We start from the raw sequence: 16,512 nt of genomic DNA, 5'->3' as shown, positions 1-16,512 counted from the left end.
GTGACTTCTACTTTTGAAAGATGGAATAGATGTTCTTTTCCTTATCATCCCTCCTACTATGTGCAGCTGAAATCTCTGGATATCACATATAAAACATAGAATGTCTCTGGAAGATAGGAGAAGGTACAAACTGGCTAGGGATTTTAGGAGCCAAGGCACAACTCAGAGGTGAATTCCTGTGTTTTCTTTTTGCCTCATATATTCTAGACTGAGAGACTAAGAATGCCAACAGATGAAGAAAAAGAGGGGAGGAGAGAGAGGTAAAAGCTTGCTCTCTCTAGTGAAAGGACCAGGAAAAGTTTAGTTTACTAAGACAGAAAACTTGTAGAAAATGACTGCTTTAATCCAGCTAAACACCACAGAAAATCCTGCCATCAGGACCTGGGGTGAAGCCTGGACATCCATCGTCACTTGGCAGTAATTGGCACCAGTGATAAAAGCAATTTTGGAACTCTTCAAAGCAATTTTGGAACTCTTTTTCTGGAATGGCCATGAGAGCTGTTGTCATATTACCCTCGATGTCCTGAATGTCATCAAAATGTCTTCCTTTCAATATTTCCTTTATCTAAAGAAAGAGCCATTGGGGGCCAGATCAGGTGAGTAGGGAGGGTGTTCCAATACAGTTATTTGTTTACCGGCTAAAAACTCCCTCACAGACAGTGCCATGTGAGCTGGTGCATTGTTGTGATGCAAGAGACATGAATTGTTGGCGAAAAGTTCAGGTCATCTAATGTTTCACACAGCCTTTTCAGCACTTCCAAATAGTAAACTTGATTAACTATTTGTGCAGTTGGTACAAATTCATGGTGAATAATCCCTCTGATATCAAAAAAGGTTACATTGTTGCAACAAGTTGGCAAACATAAATGTCAGACCTCATACTTAAGATAAAACAATATTCTATAGTTTATTTTCTGGATAACAATATCCTAGAGTTAATTTGTTTTTGAAGTTAAGAAGTCTTTTGTGACATGAATTAATTTCCTTGAGTTGTGTATAATGGATTTTTTGGTGCACTGAAGACCTTTATTGCCCTAAAAATCCTGTGCTCTGTCTACCTACTCATCCCTTCTATCCCCCCAACCCCTGGCAAACTTACTTTTGATCCAGTGCCTTGAACAGAGCAAAATTTTAAAAATGCATAATGTGTACTGGTTTTGAAAGGGACATGAGCTCTGTGTTGATCCTGGTCTTGGAGTTCACGCATTTTTTTTCTGTATGTGTGAATAATTATGATAAGATATTATAGTCTAACTAATAATGATATTCTTTCTGTTTGAAATCATTTTGAAAATTCTGAAGTAATCCTTAGAGGATCTAAACATAACAAATTATTCTTTTTTAGGTTTACATTCGTAGGTTCTCAGTTAAGCAATTAAAATTTAATTTAAATCAGCAACATTGTTAGGAATATTAAAATGGTATGTATTTTGAATTGGATTCCCTATAAGCATAACTGGAGAAGTTCAGATGACTTTTATCTACTGTTCGGTGATTTAGAGATGTGTTATAACATATTACTCTTGACCTTTAATATTCTAATTATTCTCTTGTTTATTGCAGCTTTAGCAGAGTTACTTGAAAAATTTGTGCTTCATCTCTCTGGAAGCCCATCAGAATGCTACTTCCCCTCAGTGGAATATACAGGTACCTTTTAAACATTTTGAATTTTGAAAAGTATTCAATGTGCAAATAATATTTCTTAGAGATGTGTACTTAGATTACAAATATGCCCAAGGTTTCTCATCCTTAAAATCTCTCACTTGGTGCCATATACATTCCAGATATCTTTCAGTTTCTTCTGTGCAAATGTCTGGGTTTCCTTGTAACTTCTAACTTGTTTTTGAGCTCCCTTTTTTTTTAACCCATTAAAAGTTTTTTTTCCTTAACACGATGTATTCCAATATCTTCCACTTTTCCGATTTTATCCACTATTCCCTAGTGATCTCATCTGCTCTTACTCAGATATTGATGATTTCTAAATTTACATCTTTTACCAACAGATCTACTATAAGCTTTATTTTCATATTTCCATCTGCTTAGTAGGTAAACCTCACCTGGATGTGCTACAGAAACTCTCAAACTCTAAATGTCCAACAGGGCCCTCACCTCATCAGACCTTATGTGATACATACAATCCTCCTCCTACTGTGTGTATTTTGGTGGGGAATACAGTCATCTATTGTCCATCTAAGCCATAAACCACAGAAGGATCGACACTCTTAAGTCTACATGTCCCTCTCAATCCCCAAATCGTGTTAATTCTGTGTTCTTAATGTAGCTCAAATGTATGTGCTTATATTGATTTCCACTCTTCTTTGTTAGTTCAGGCCACCATTACTTCTTGCCTAGGGAATTACGGCAGCCTCTTCACCTGGGGTCTCTTACTAGAGTCTGATTTCTTTTCTCAGGTATTTTTTGTGCTGCTTTCAGAGTGACCTTCAAAGCGCAAATCTGACTCCCTCATTTCTCTACCCCTTAGAAGCTCACCATTGACCACTGCATAAAATCTAAGCTTCTTATGGTGATAACCAAGGCCTTATATTAGTCTTCCCTTTCTTCCTCTCTAGTATCATCCCTTTCTAGGCCTCATTTATTTTTCAGGAACACAGAACTATTAGCACTGCCAATTTACCCCTCTGTCCCTCAGCCCACACGCATTCATTACCTTAACAAATAGATACTGTCCTCTTTTATGTAATAGAACTTCTCTAAGTATTCAGACACAGCATTGAACAAAGGAGAGGAAAAAAATCATGCCTTCATAGAGTATACCTTCTAATGGGAAGAGAGGCGATAAATAAGTAAAAGATGCAGTATGTCAAATGGTATTAAGTAAATGAGAAATACACAACAGGGAAAGGAGCTAGGGAGTGCTTAGTTTGGGGTGAGGATTACAATATTAAATAAAGTTTAGACCAGCAGAAGCGGGAGCAAGATATATGGATATTTTCAGGGGGAGGGAATTTCAGCAAGTGACAAGGAAGGAGACTCGTATGGCTAAAAAGAAGTTAGGGGGAGGGGAGATTGTTGGTGTGGAAATCAGGAGAGGATTTTGAAAGTTATTGCAAGGTCTTGAACATTTGATTAATGTGCTCTGATTTACATTTTTAAAAGATTACTATGGGTGCTGTACTGAGAAAAGACTTCAGGAGGACAAATGGTTAAAGCTGGGAGACAAGTTAGGAGGGTATTGAAAAGATCCAGATGAAAATGGTAGTGGCTTGGTTGAGGATGTAAGTGGAGATGATGAGAAGTACTTGGATTCTGGGTGCATTTTGAAGATGGGACCAACAGAATTGGGTAACAGATTGAATGTGGGTATGAGAGAAAGGGGGGAATCAAAGAAGACTAAGGTATTGATTTGAGCCACTAGAAGGATGGGATTATCATACATTGTGATGGAGAAGAATGAGACAGGAACAGGTTTGCAGAACGAGATTTAGGAGCTTGTTTTTATGTTACTTTTTGAATACTTGCTACACATTTAGCTAAACATGCTTTGTACATGCTGGATATTTGAATGTGGAATTTAGCTGAAATACAAATTATTAAATCATCAGCTTAGTGTGTAAAAACTAATTTGCGTTTGTTTGGCACATCATTCTCATATTCTGACTAATATCTACTTGTTTACATTGATGTAAACTGCAGTAGGGGTAATTTTCATGTTTTGCCTATTGTTTGTATCCTCTGCACCTAGAATAAGTGTCAATATATGTTGGACAAATAAAAGAATGGATAAAAGAATGAAGGAGGGAGGCTTTATATATATACTGTGTCAGTCAGTTCATCTTAATTTTAACATGCAATAGTGTAAATCATTTAAGATTTCTGAGCAGAAGCTTTACTTGATTCATATGTACCTCAGGGGGATTATTTTTGTAACTATTTATATAAAGGATGAAGTACAGTGCAGAACTGAAATTTGCCAAATGTGACTATCCAGTACTTGGGAGTTGGTAAACAGAGAGATGGTGAAAAAAGCAGACAGTTAGATATAGATTCATGATAATAGATCATCAAGGGATATTGCATTTTTTTCCTCCTAAGTGTGACATGACTTCTGTGCTACAGAAACCATCATTCATATATGTTACTTATTCAAGTTAGACCCTATATGTCATATCCTCATAAAAATTGTATGTTTCCCATCTGGCCCAGCCTGTCTTTCTAGCGCAAGCACATTCTGTGCTTTCATGTCACTGGACCTTTGCTCCTACTTTCTGGATTAACTTTTTCTTCCCCAGGACACATGATTTGTCTGGACATATGATAATGTCTTAACTCAACTGTAAGATTGAAGCTAGTATGTCACCTTCCCTCGTCCTCTTAAGCAGAAACCCCTCTTCTGTGCTCCTATTGCGTTCACTTTACCATTTTAATATTCATTATATTATATGTGATTAATTTAAATTATTCCGTTAGGTCTCACACTCCTTTGTATCTTTAATTTAGCATTTGATATGTTTTTAATTGGATTAAATATACATATTGTTGAATAAGCATGTATGTTAACCCCAATACATTTGTATAATGATTCTAAATATATTGATATTTACAGAATACACATATGAACATATACTTAATTATTAACAGATAGTGACATCTTATGTAGATTTGGGAAAGGGATAAAAGAGAACATAAGAAAATGAAACAAAGAAATGAGAGGAAAATACAAGGTAGCATTAATCAGAAGTTAGGTAGGTGTAGGGAATTGATATCTGTTGAGCACTTCTTGTGAGTTGAACAGTGTGCTGAGGTACTTGATGTGCATTGTACAAGTAAACACCGTAACTACTCCTTGAAGTAGGCATAATCATTACATTGAAAATCCGGAAATTGAGGTAAAGAGGAAAGAAAACAAATTGTGAAGATAATTTTGAAGAAAAGCGTTTGTGAAGAAAATTATGACTTTGTGAATGAACCTGAAAATGTATGTGGAAAATACACAGGTATTAACGATCAACTCTATGAAAAAGAAAGGAAATCAGTAAGAGAAGTGATAATCATGGAGATTTGCATGGGGAGAGTGGGTATCTCTTCAGTCTTTAGCATAATTATCTCCAATTTCTACAGCTCTCCTTGGCACATTTTTCTGTTGGATTGTGTATTCTGTAGATAATGTAAAATTAACATTATGTTGCATGCTTTATCTAAATACTCAGCAACCTGATTGCTCAGTGTGCACATATTTACTGCCCTCTGTTGTACTTCTGAATTATGCTGAGGGGGAGCCTCACATATTGTGTTTTTTTGAATGTGGTATCTAGGCAGATAAACCCTGCATGTGAATTTAAATTCTTTAAAGCCTCTATTTGAACAATTATCCCCTGGAATTTTAGAGTATAACCCAAAACAAGGTATCTACTTGTTGATTGTTTAATATTTCTTATTATATGTTACACTTGTTGGTAGTATTGTTTTCTTCCCAGGGCTTTAGATACCATCATCCTTTATCATTTACTTTTTTGGCTGGCGGAACAATGGTTTGCTGTTTCCAACTTTCACTTTATTTACTTTAAATAAATTTCTTAAAAAAGTGTCTTGATATAAAAGATTTTCAAAGCAAATGCTGGATAGATATATTCAATGTTTTTTCATGTTTCCTGAAATGAGAAATTGATTGTCTTTTTAAAAATGACAGCTTGCTAAACCCTAAGGTATGTGAAATTAGAATAACATCATCATCCATCTGTTAGCTCCCTCAGGATTTCCATCCATTATAAAATTTGCAAATCTGGAAAAATCAAATTAGTTTGGATGTTTGTCCCCTTGAAGAAAGAGGAAAGAACAAATTGAGAAAGTTCTGCACATTTGTAGTTTATAAATCCATACAGGTATCTTTCTACATTTTAACAAACTTTAACATTTTGTTGGCTCAATTCCCTGGAGCAAGTTGGGGATTTCTACTACTCTAGGGCTTCTTTGAAACAATAAATTAAGTCCTCCTTTTAAAGTAGTAAATATTTTAATTTTATCCCTTTCCTCTTTATGTTGTTAATCAAAAGATTGGAAAAAATATCAAAAGTAATTGTGTTGTTTCACCTTTTGACTATTAAAATATTTTTAAACTTAATACATACAGTTAAACACCTTTTATACTTTCTCTGGGTTTTCAGCAAATATGGTCTTTTCTGTCTTACATTCATGGAGTATATTTGTGAATATGCTCTACAATTGCAAGTAAGTATATTATATGAATGACCCTCTCCTTAAGGACAGGAAATAGGCATGCACCTAAGATGATGAAGGAAGTAAATTGTAGAATATAGTAAAGTAGAAAATAAAGAAATGAGAGGAAACTGACATTTTTCAGCTGGCTACTTTGTTTCAGGTAATATGCTAGAGTCTTTAAATATGCTATTTGAATTGGGTTATCATTCACAGAGGGGTTTTGTTGTGAGTGCCCAGAGGTGTTTAGTGGAAAGAGTGATTATTGTTGAGGAGTGCCATAATGGAAGATTAGAGGAGAAAGCAGGAACTGCACAGCTTCCTGTGCACTGCTACTTGTCTCCTGGGCTATTACAGAGGAAAGAAATGGGAGAGGGGAAGACTCCTGTAGGCAAGCGTAATTGTATAATTAAAGACATGGAAAGAGAAATACTTTTCCCCCAAAGAACTCTGACTGCCATTTAAGAGACAGACTTTTTTTTTTTTTTTTTAAAGATTTTATTGGGGATGGGAAACAGGACTTTATTGGGGAACAGTGTGTACTTCCAGGACTTTTTTTTCCAAGTCAAGTTGTTGTCCTTTCCGTCTTAGTTGTGGAGGGCGCAGCTCAGCTCCAGGTCCAGTTGCCATTGCTAGTTGCCAGGGGCGCAGCCCAGCATCCCTTGTGGGAGTCGAACCGGCAACCTTGTGGTTGAGAGGACGCACTCCAACCTGAGTCATTCAGGAGCTCAGCAGCAGCTCAGCTCAAGGTGCCGTGTTCAATCTTAGTTGCAGGGGGCGCTGCCCACTGGCCCATGTGGGACTGGAATCGGCAGCTTTCGGAGTTAGGAGCATGGAGCTCTAACCGCCTGAGCCACCGGGCCAGCCCCAAGAGACTGAGACTCTTATAGTAGCTTGGTCACAAGGAATTGAATTTTATATCAGTAAAAACTGAATAAAATGGATAGATACAACCACATGTTAAAAAGGAAGTAACAGAACCTGCAGATTGACTTTGGGGGAGGAAGGAGGTAGAAGAAAGTATACTGGTCAGTTGATTTCTTTGGCTGATTGAGAGTTTTCTGACTTTGCAGCAGATACAAAAAGTCTTCAGGAGAGTCAGTGAACAGCCAAGCAGTAACTGTTTCTCAGTATGGATTTGTCCTCCGTGGGAGAAATTCTTTATTCTTCTGAAAATTTATTTTTTTCCACATCGTTATTCTAAGTGGCAGGCAGAATAGATTTAATTTCTTCTACCGTTGCTCTATGTGCTGGCTTTGCAAACAAAATAGAACAGAATGCATCAGCAGAGTGAGTGATTTCAGTCAATATTAAGTAAATTGTTCAACTCATTTTGTTTTAAGACTATTATATTTATAACTAAAATGATTGGTTATTTCAAATAGTTGGTTTAATATTCAGGCTAAGATTGAATTAGGCATTGTTAAGTAAGTGGGGGGAATAGGATCCTACAGGTGTCATTGATTGAGTTTTTTTTCAACAGCTTATTTTGTTATGCTTCTCATAGTGACTCCAGGGAATCGTGTCATACCATCCATCTGTTACTTGATTTCAGTATACAAAAAGTATTTCTAAGTCCATATCTGTTTCCATCCGTACCTTGCTTCTCGTTTGATATGTAAAGCACAATTTCTCTCTCTTTCTCTCTCTCTCTCTCTCTCTCTCTATCTCTATCTTTTTCTTGTTCTTTAAGGAAATTACCACTCTAGGCAGGTGACCAAGCAGTCTGGTTTGCCTGGGACTGTGAGAGATTCTGAGACCTGAAACTTTTTGTGCTAAAACTATGAAAGTCATCCTAGGCAAACTAGAAATAGGTTACCTTAGCTCTAAGAGCTCTAAAAGATGAATTATTGCTGGTCCAAAGAATAGGTGTTTGATAACAGTGATATTTAATTTGTTCTTGTCTTTCTCAAGTCTACCCATATTTTAAGGTTCAGTTTAAATGCCACATCTTCCTAATCTTTCCCACTGCTGAATTCACGTAACATTTTATCTGTACGATTCCTATTCCTCTTAGCACATTAAAACATCAGAGCTATATATATACAAATTGTATCTCTGACACTACATGGGAATTTCTTTTAGGACATGATGTATGATTTATCTTTTATCCCTCATAGCTCCTGGCATAGTACACCACACTTAATCAGAAATGTTAATTAAAAGGAATGACTGAGTCCATGAATTTCATAGATTGTGTTGATAGTATGTGATGCCACCGGTGTGTAATGGGAGGCAAAGAAAACTTGTGATATGGGATTCAGAAAACTTAGCTTTTGGTCCTCTCAATCACTAAATAACTATGATTTGGGGCAACTCCTTTAATATTGTGTGTGCTATGCACGCTATCGTTTCTTCAGCCCCAAATTGAAAGTTTCAGCTAGTCTTCAGTGCTATCTAGTGATACTTTTGAATCTTACTCTTTGCTTGGTCATCCAATGTTCTCAAGGACTAATCAGACTTTCAACCTCTCCTATAGTCCTCTGTACCTTACAATCTCTTCTCTTTCGGTGGATGATCACAATTCCTATCTCACTGAGAAAATCCACCTGCAGGAAGAAACTTGTTCACTCCCCCCTCATACACAGTTGTACATTATAAATAGAATACTGATTATTCCTTCTTGACACGCATGTTTAAATCTTTAAGAAGTACACAGCAATAGTTATATGTCATTCAAAATCTTATATATGCATTGATTAACAAAAGTACAATATTCTTCACTGTTTTGGGGTGCACAGCCTTTGTGTTCTGAGAGCCAAGCAAAACTCGATTGCTTTAAAACTATGATTAGTTGTTTTGTATTTAATATGCTTTTAAAAAGCTTTTTATAGGAGAAAAGTTATTTGTAAAAAGTTTCCTATTATATAATTCCTTTGACAATATAACTGAAAGCTCTTAAAAGAACAAATTCACCAGTGTCTTCAAAAATTCACATTCAAATATGTAAAAATATTGCTTTCATCAATTTTCCATTAAAATGTGATTATTATGCAGACTTTTATACATTTTTAAATCCAGTTTTCTATTGTTTTTAGCTGCTGATGCAAATGTGAAGAATGAAAATCTTTCATCTGTGCAGCAACTTGGCATTAAAATGACTGTCAGGTATACCTGATATGTGCTTAATAGTATTTAACAACCAACTATTTTGTATATTTCAAATGTAGAGTTTGTCATTCAGAAAAGAATACCTTTATTTTGAGGACATTGGCACATGATTAAATTACCTCTGCAGGTAAATCAGTATGGTTCATTATTATTTCAGAGTCTAATTACAGTGTGTTTAAACTACTATGACTAACAAGTTTTTTCCCCCCAAAAATAGCATTGAAAAAATCAGCACATTGGTAACACAATCATGCCTTTTTCTAAAATACAATTAAATTATCAAACTGCAGTGATGTGCACAAAAGTACCATAAGAATAGATGTAGAAGTTTAAATGAATAAACCATTTATTGTAGTTTGAATTTTTAGTGCTCAAGTTGTAATTTTCAAAAGAAATGGACAAGCTAAACAGCAGACTGGGAGTTAAGGATTGTGAACTCAACACCCCGCCCACCACCGCCACCACCACCACCATTCTTGCTCTTTAAATGGGGTTCTTGATAAGCCCTTTCTGAAGAATCAGAATCAAGTTTTAAAAGATAACATGAGAAAGATGTTAAAAAGACTGAGTATTTTTATAAATTTGTAGCATTATAATAAAAACTATGGTCCTAATTCTTGCTTATCCACCTTTATCACGTAGGGCATATAATGCAGTGATTGTGTTTTGTGACCGTATACATGCTTTTTATTTTAAATGTCCTATTTCTATTCTGAAATGGTATCCATAGATAATATAAGCAGGCTAGTCACAACGTTGTTGTTTTTTTTTTAAATTCAATATAATGTCTTAGTAAGAAATAAATGGAAAATGATTTATAATGAACTGTTTGTGACTGACTCTGGGTGGTGAATACACAATGTGATATACAGATGATGTATTACATAATTGCACACTTGAAACCTATGTAATTTTGCTAACCATTGTCATCCCAATAAACTTTAATTAAAAAAATAAAAAATGTTTGTGGGCGACTAGCATGTAAGACATAGCTGGCCTTCATATAAAGTCATCGTGACTCTGGCAGCTACAAATAGAGACTCATTTTTTTTTGGTGCTTCAAATACTGTAAGAGAGTTGCCACTGGCAATGTGACTTTCCACAGTGGTGAACAAGTCTCAGTAAGGCTTCAAACAAAACAAAGAACTGTCTTTCCCTGATTTACACCTAGTTGCATGCAGTGTGTATAAAAAATATAGAAAGAACATTTTAGATGCATGCAGTGCGTATAAAAAATATAGAAGGAACATTTTATGATTTTATATAAAACAGAATTAGTCTCAGATCATTATGAGTAGCTTTTTCATCCACACAAATAACAGGTGGGGCATTTGAAGTTATTATTGTACAGGACTGTCCCGTATCTAACCTCCTTGCCCTCACTCACCACATACCGGTAATGCCCCCAGTTACTATGACAATAAAAAAGCTCCCATAAATTTCCCTGTTGGCTCCAGGGGGAAGTGCCATCCCCTTTTAGAATCTTTGAACTAAATGAACTCTAAAATTGCTTCTAGATTTAACATTCTGTCAATCTAACCTGCAACCATCCCTTATTTTACAGTAAGTTCAGGAGAAAAATGTTTATATTCTACTTGTGGATCTATGGTATCTACATTGTCTTCTCTCATTACTGTTTTATTTTCCTTTCAAGTTACCAGGGTTTACCAGATGAATACCGCTAGAAATATCATAATTATCAATAATTATATTGAGTTTTAATTTTTCCTAAGTGCTCTATATAGCGTAGTTTGACGAAAGGAGAAATTTGAAAACAAATTTACAATACAGAGACTGATGTTTTCCATTTTGTATGTTTTGTGGGTTTTTAATGTAGGTATGGCAAGTTCCTCAACCTGTTAAAAGATGGTGCAGAAAACGATCTTAGCTGGGTTTTAAAGCACTGTGAGAGATTCCTGAAACAGCAGCAATCTCCCGTAAAATCTTCTCTTCATATCCTTTTTGACATTCCTCATATATTTTTCATAATTCTTTGATGGGGGTACCTTAACACTTTTGTAATAAAATGATACTTTAACTAAAATGATATTAGTGATTTATTTGTTATGATATGTCTTTATAGTATTTATTCTGTATTTTAAATATGCATTTTATTGAGTAGTAGTTATTAAATTCGATTTTATTGAATAGTAAACTGAATAAAGTTATTAGAATATTAGAATGTATTTTCAGACATATATAAGGAAGTTTTGAAAATAGGTTTAGTTAATCTAGAAAAATAATATTCTGATGTGGTAATATTCTAGAATAAGAATAAAACATCTATTATTTTATTTGAATTGGTTATCAGAACTAGGATTTGACTTAAAAAATGTATACAAACTGCATTATTGAGTCTAAAAGTATGGATTTTTTAAAATGCGTTTATGCTAGTAATTTAGCAGATAATCTGAACTAGACAAAGGATGGTACTATCATGTTAATGATTTGAACAAGTGTGTTTCTATAAAGCAGTTTTTTCTCTAGTTGCTAGTGCCATTGGCCTCCAATAGACAATTAAGCAAATATTACATTAAAACAGTTACTGTGTAACTTTTTTATTACTAAAATTTAGTTTTGTATCAATAGCTTGTAAATTGGTTAAAGACAAAATGAAGACTAAGTATCATCACTACATTTTTCCTCATAGAGAGCCTGGAAATGAATATTTATGGAGTTGTCAATATTTCATTTTATAAGATAAATATTGTAAAAGTTCCTTAACTGTGCTTTTCAATCTGCCTGCAGGGGAGTTATGCTGGCCATGACTGGTTTGTATCTTCTTTGTTCATGATAATGTTGGGGAACAAAGAGAAAACATTCCAATTTCTTCAGCAGTTCTCCAGGCTTCTGACCTCTGCTTTCCTTTGGTTGCCAAGGCTACATATTTCTGTAAGACTCTTTAGTCTTTTTTTAAAGGAGTGTTTTAAATTTTAAGACAAATCCTCTTTAAATTCATTGGGATCTTATTATTTTATTTGTAGAGGACTCTGTATTAATTTATATCCATTTTCTACCTGAATGCTTTTAACTGATTTTCTTTGAAGATATAGATTTGACATTTTCTCAAATACTTGGAGTCTTACCTAATGATAACTGAATGAAAGATTAATGGTAGTAGATATATTATTAAATTTTAAACTTGTCATTTAGTAAATTATAAAATTCTACGTATGAAAAGAGAACTATTGAATGCATTTTTTTTGCTTTGTTAGAATTTCTTAGTAAAATTACAGTATAAGAAAATAATTAAGTTAAAATTGTAACCATATTCTATAGAGAAAAAACACATTTTATATACATTTTGGAAATCTATGATGAGTTTTGATCAAAGGATTATAGTGTATTTTTAAAGATTTTACTAGTCCCATGAGATCTCAGATTTTAGTTTAGAGGTAAATGTATCCCTCAACTAATGTTTCTGTATTTTGTTTTACTTATTTACTTAACGCCATTTAAGATCTCCAACTTGGGGAAACTGTCTACTATATAATCTATGCTATTGCTTCCCAAACCTTTTCCATGACATGTTGCACACGGACAATAGAATCATTGGCACCCAAGCATAAGTTAAGGGGGCCAGAGAGTATCTATATGAAAGTAAATGAAAACATTTAACATATGTTTTTTCGGTTTACATTATTGATAAGGAAAATAAAAGCAAAGCATTAAAGCAGTAAATACTGAAAATTTATGACTTTATAGTTGAAGTAGCTATATTCAGTTCCTCAAGAAGATTTTCTAATCAATGAAACTATTTTTCCCTCTGATAACCAAAACTTGAACAATTATTTTAATTGTACATAAAATTTTTAAAATCTTACAGATTTTCCACTCTTTCATTTAGAAATGTAATTTTAAAAATTCTTGATAATGAATATGGATTTTGAATCCACACATTTTCTTATCAAGTATTCTTAAATGATGCCTACATTCCACTAGTGTTAACTATTCTACTTCAGTATTCAGATCGTAACACTGTCAAATATCACCAATTAACTGTTTTTAATCATAATTTTTTAAAGGTGCATTTCTGCTTTGAATCTGTAAACTTTTTTCATAATACATTATTTTTAACCTAACAGTGATGTTGTATTACAATGGCATTTCTTCTTATAAAACTGAAACCAGGCCTGACTCCAGCAGCTTGGATTTTATTTTGATAGCATCGTTTAGTACAGAATATAGATCTGTGAATTGAATGGAGTGATACGTAATTTAGGATTTTAGAATGAACTCTTGTTACAAAGCCTTGACACCTTTCAGGTGGTGCAACTATGACATCGGTGAAGATTTACGCAGTTCGTTCCTTAGTGTCATTTTTTTCTTTTCAAGTAGAAATATACCTAGTTGAGTATTTCATTACCAATAGTTTGTTTTAGTGCTTCTTTATGAAACAAATAGCATTCTGCTAAGATTTCTCTTTAGGGATTCTATCTAGAACTGTTATCAAAATGTACTTACTAATGATTGTGCAGTCACCACTACACAGTATAAGTGTTTTTTATTTAATAATCTTTTGGATTTGCTATTTTTCTATGCCACTTGACTTGTTATTGCATTCAGTAAGTCTTAATAATTTTTTTAAAAGAGGTCTGTTTTCTATTTTCGTTGATCCATTAGTTTTAAACGTTGCACTAGCAGTTTTTATGCAGGTTAATAAAGTAAGCATATCTACAGTGTGGTGAGATACTTTAACTTTAGCTATTAATAGCACAAACTTGTCCACCTTCTTTAGCTCCATCTCACGTTATTGTAATCAATCTCAAAAACGCTTCAACCTGTCCCCCTAGTCCCATATTCCCAACCTCATTATCCTGGTCTAATTTTTCCATTTGTTCCATAACCTACATCAATTCCTAATATGTTGCTTAATTTATGTATTTATTCATTCTTAATACACTTAAATGTAAGCTCTCTGAGGGCAGGGTTTTCTGTTTTGTTCATTGATGTGTCCCAAGCTATGACCCATAATAATTAATAAATATGTTGAATTTGTGAATTAATATTTAAATAGAAATATGTATGGGCTATTAAGGCTCATGTTACTTTAGAAAGATATTGAAAAGATTAGATCCTCTGCATTCTTAAGAATGTTATAAACAAATTGAAACAAAAAAGGTTTAAAAATTGGCCTAAGACGGGATGTGGAGAAAAGGGAACCCTTGTGCACTGTTGGTCATATTGTAAGTTTGGTACAGCCACTATGGAAAACAGTATGGAGGAGCCTCGAAGAATTAAAAGTAGACTACCATATGCTCCAGCAACTTCACTTCCGGGAATATATCTAAAGGAAACAAAAAACACTAACTTGAAAAGATAGTTACACCCCTATATTCAAGCAGCATTATTTACAATAGTCAAGACAGGGAAACAACCTAAGTGTTCATCAATGGATGAATGGATAAAGAAGTTGTGCGCGTTTGTGTGTACTGGAATATATATAGTGGAATATTATTTAGCCATAAAAATGAGGAAATCCTACCACTTATCTCAGTGTGGATTGACCTTGAAGGCATTACGCTAAGTGAAATAAGTCAGACAGAGAAAGACAAATACTATATGATCTCACTCATATGTGAAACTAAACAAAAAGCAAAAAAACAAACTCATAAAAAAAGAAAAAAAAATTGGCCTAGGATAAGCAGTATAGGAAATAATGAAATATTAATTTGAAGTTCTCAAAATTTTATAAACTATGACTATCATGTGAGATAAAAATAATTTGAAAAATGTATCCGTTGAAGCCATTTAGACCAGAAATATCCTTTAATGTATTGTTTTAAATATTTTCCATTATTTGTTTTCAAGGGGAAAAATACTTTCTAAATGATGAAACAATCACTTTATGGAATTTCATCAAGAATCGGAGTAATCAGATATTTCTATGTAGCAATACCTAATCCCAAATAATAATAATTATAATAAAAGTAAGAATCATATATGCCTACCCTGTTTGTAAAATCATGAAAAAGGAGAACAAATTAAATTGAACTATTTTAAGAATACTTGATATGAAAATGTGTGAATGGTCTCAAAATCCATACTCATTACCAAAAGAATTTTCAACATTACTTTTGTAAATGGAAGAGTGGAAAATCTGTAAGATTTAAAAAAAAAAATAAGTATTACTTTAAGAATTGTTTCAGTTCTGGTCATCTGAGGAAAAATTATTAATATACACATAAAAGTCCATTGATGATAAAAGTAATACTCAAATGAACTAGCATAGTCAACAGGAAGTTCAACAGGGATGTTTATTTTATATATGTGTGTGTGTGTGTGTGTGTGTGTGTATATATATATATACACACACACACATACATATTTGTGCATATACATATATTTATACATATATATGTATACATATGCACACAGTTCTCTCTTGTTCCTCATAAAATGATAGTTATTCAACATAGAAATGCTAGAGTTAAAAATTCTAATAGAATTCAAATACACATTTAGATTTTTTTTTCACTTTTTAAAAAATGTTTATTTTTTTTTTTACTTTTTGGTATAATCCCCCTGCTTTGGTATGGTACCACTGTCCTTAATGGTGTCTTTATGTCCTTGCAGCCAGACAGCCAGAGACCTTTGTTTTATCCTTTCTAGGAAATAAAATCTTAGACTTCTGCCCAGGTGGTAGGAGAGGTCAGATGCCCAAAGGTTCATCCAGTGTTTCTTATTTTAGCCCCTTCATCTTTATTCCCACTTCCAGAGATTCCTGAGGCTTTTGAGGATTTTTCAGGGTAAATTTGGTTGGATTTCAGCTTTCTTTACTGTTAGCTTCGGATTCAGCTTTTTCAAGCCTGCAAAGTCATCCATCTGCTTTCCAGTTTACAAAGTTGTGTTGCTCTTGTCACCTATACATTTACTAGATTTAAATTTTGCAACCATCGTCAGCTTGTCACGTCACATTTGTGACCCACTCGTAGCACATCAGCACTACTAACTCATGTCACCAATCACTTGTAGGAGGAAAGAGTAGTGTCAAAACCCCTACTTTTCTGATGCGTCACGTTACATCTTATATTTATATTTGAAGATTCCATTTTCTTATGCATTTTTTTTCCCCTGAGAGGAGAAAGATTTATGTTTTATAGAATGAAATTAGAAAATATATCTTCGGCGTTTTCTGTTCACGCGTCTCTGCATGAGGCACATGCTGCACAGGTTCACTGCAGTGTTGTCACAAAGCTGGTCCGTCCGCTGCCCACAGGTCCCCTG

General features: G+C 34.0%; 1 protein-coding gene across 3 annotated transcripts in view; it reads left to right on the top strand.

The window, feature by feature from the left end:
- TBC1D32 (TBC1 domain family member 32) overlaps positions 1-16,512 on the top strand; it is a 179,405-nt gene that overhangs the window by 141,481 nt on the left and 21,412 nt on the right. For all 3 annotated transcript variants that reach the window (XM_033093945.1, XM_033093938.1, XM_033093931.1), the window contains exons 28-31: positions 1,564-1,647; positions 9,213-9,282; positions 11,123-11,238; positions 12,023-12,177. In XM_033093945.1, coding sequence (XP_032949836.1) covers positions 1,564-1,647; positions 9,213-9,282; positions 11,123-11,238; positions 12,023-12,177 — 425 coding nt within the window. The remainder of the gene's footprint in view (positions 1-1,563; positions 1,648-9,212; positions 9,283-11,122; positions 11,239-12,022; positions 12,178-16,512) is intronic.

This window comes from Rhinolophus ferrumequinum, chromosome 3 (assembly GCF_004115265.2).
Source record: "Rhinolophus ferrumequinum isolate MPI-CBG mRhiFer1 chromosome 3, mRhiFer1_v1.p, whole genome shotgun sequence".
Lineage (NCBI taxonomy): Eukaryota > Metazoa > Chordata > Mammalia > Chiroptera > Rhinolophidae > Rhinolophus > Rhinolophus ferrumequinum.
The sequence above is the reverse complement of the archived record's forward strand: the minus strand, read 5'-3'. Positions and strand labels throughout refer to the sequence as shown.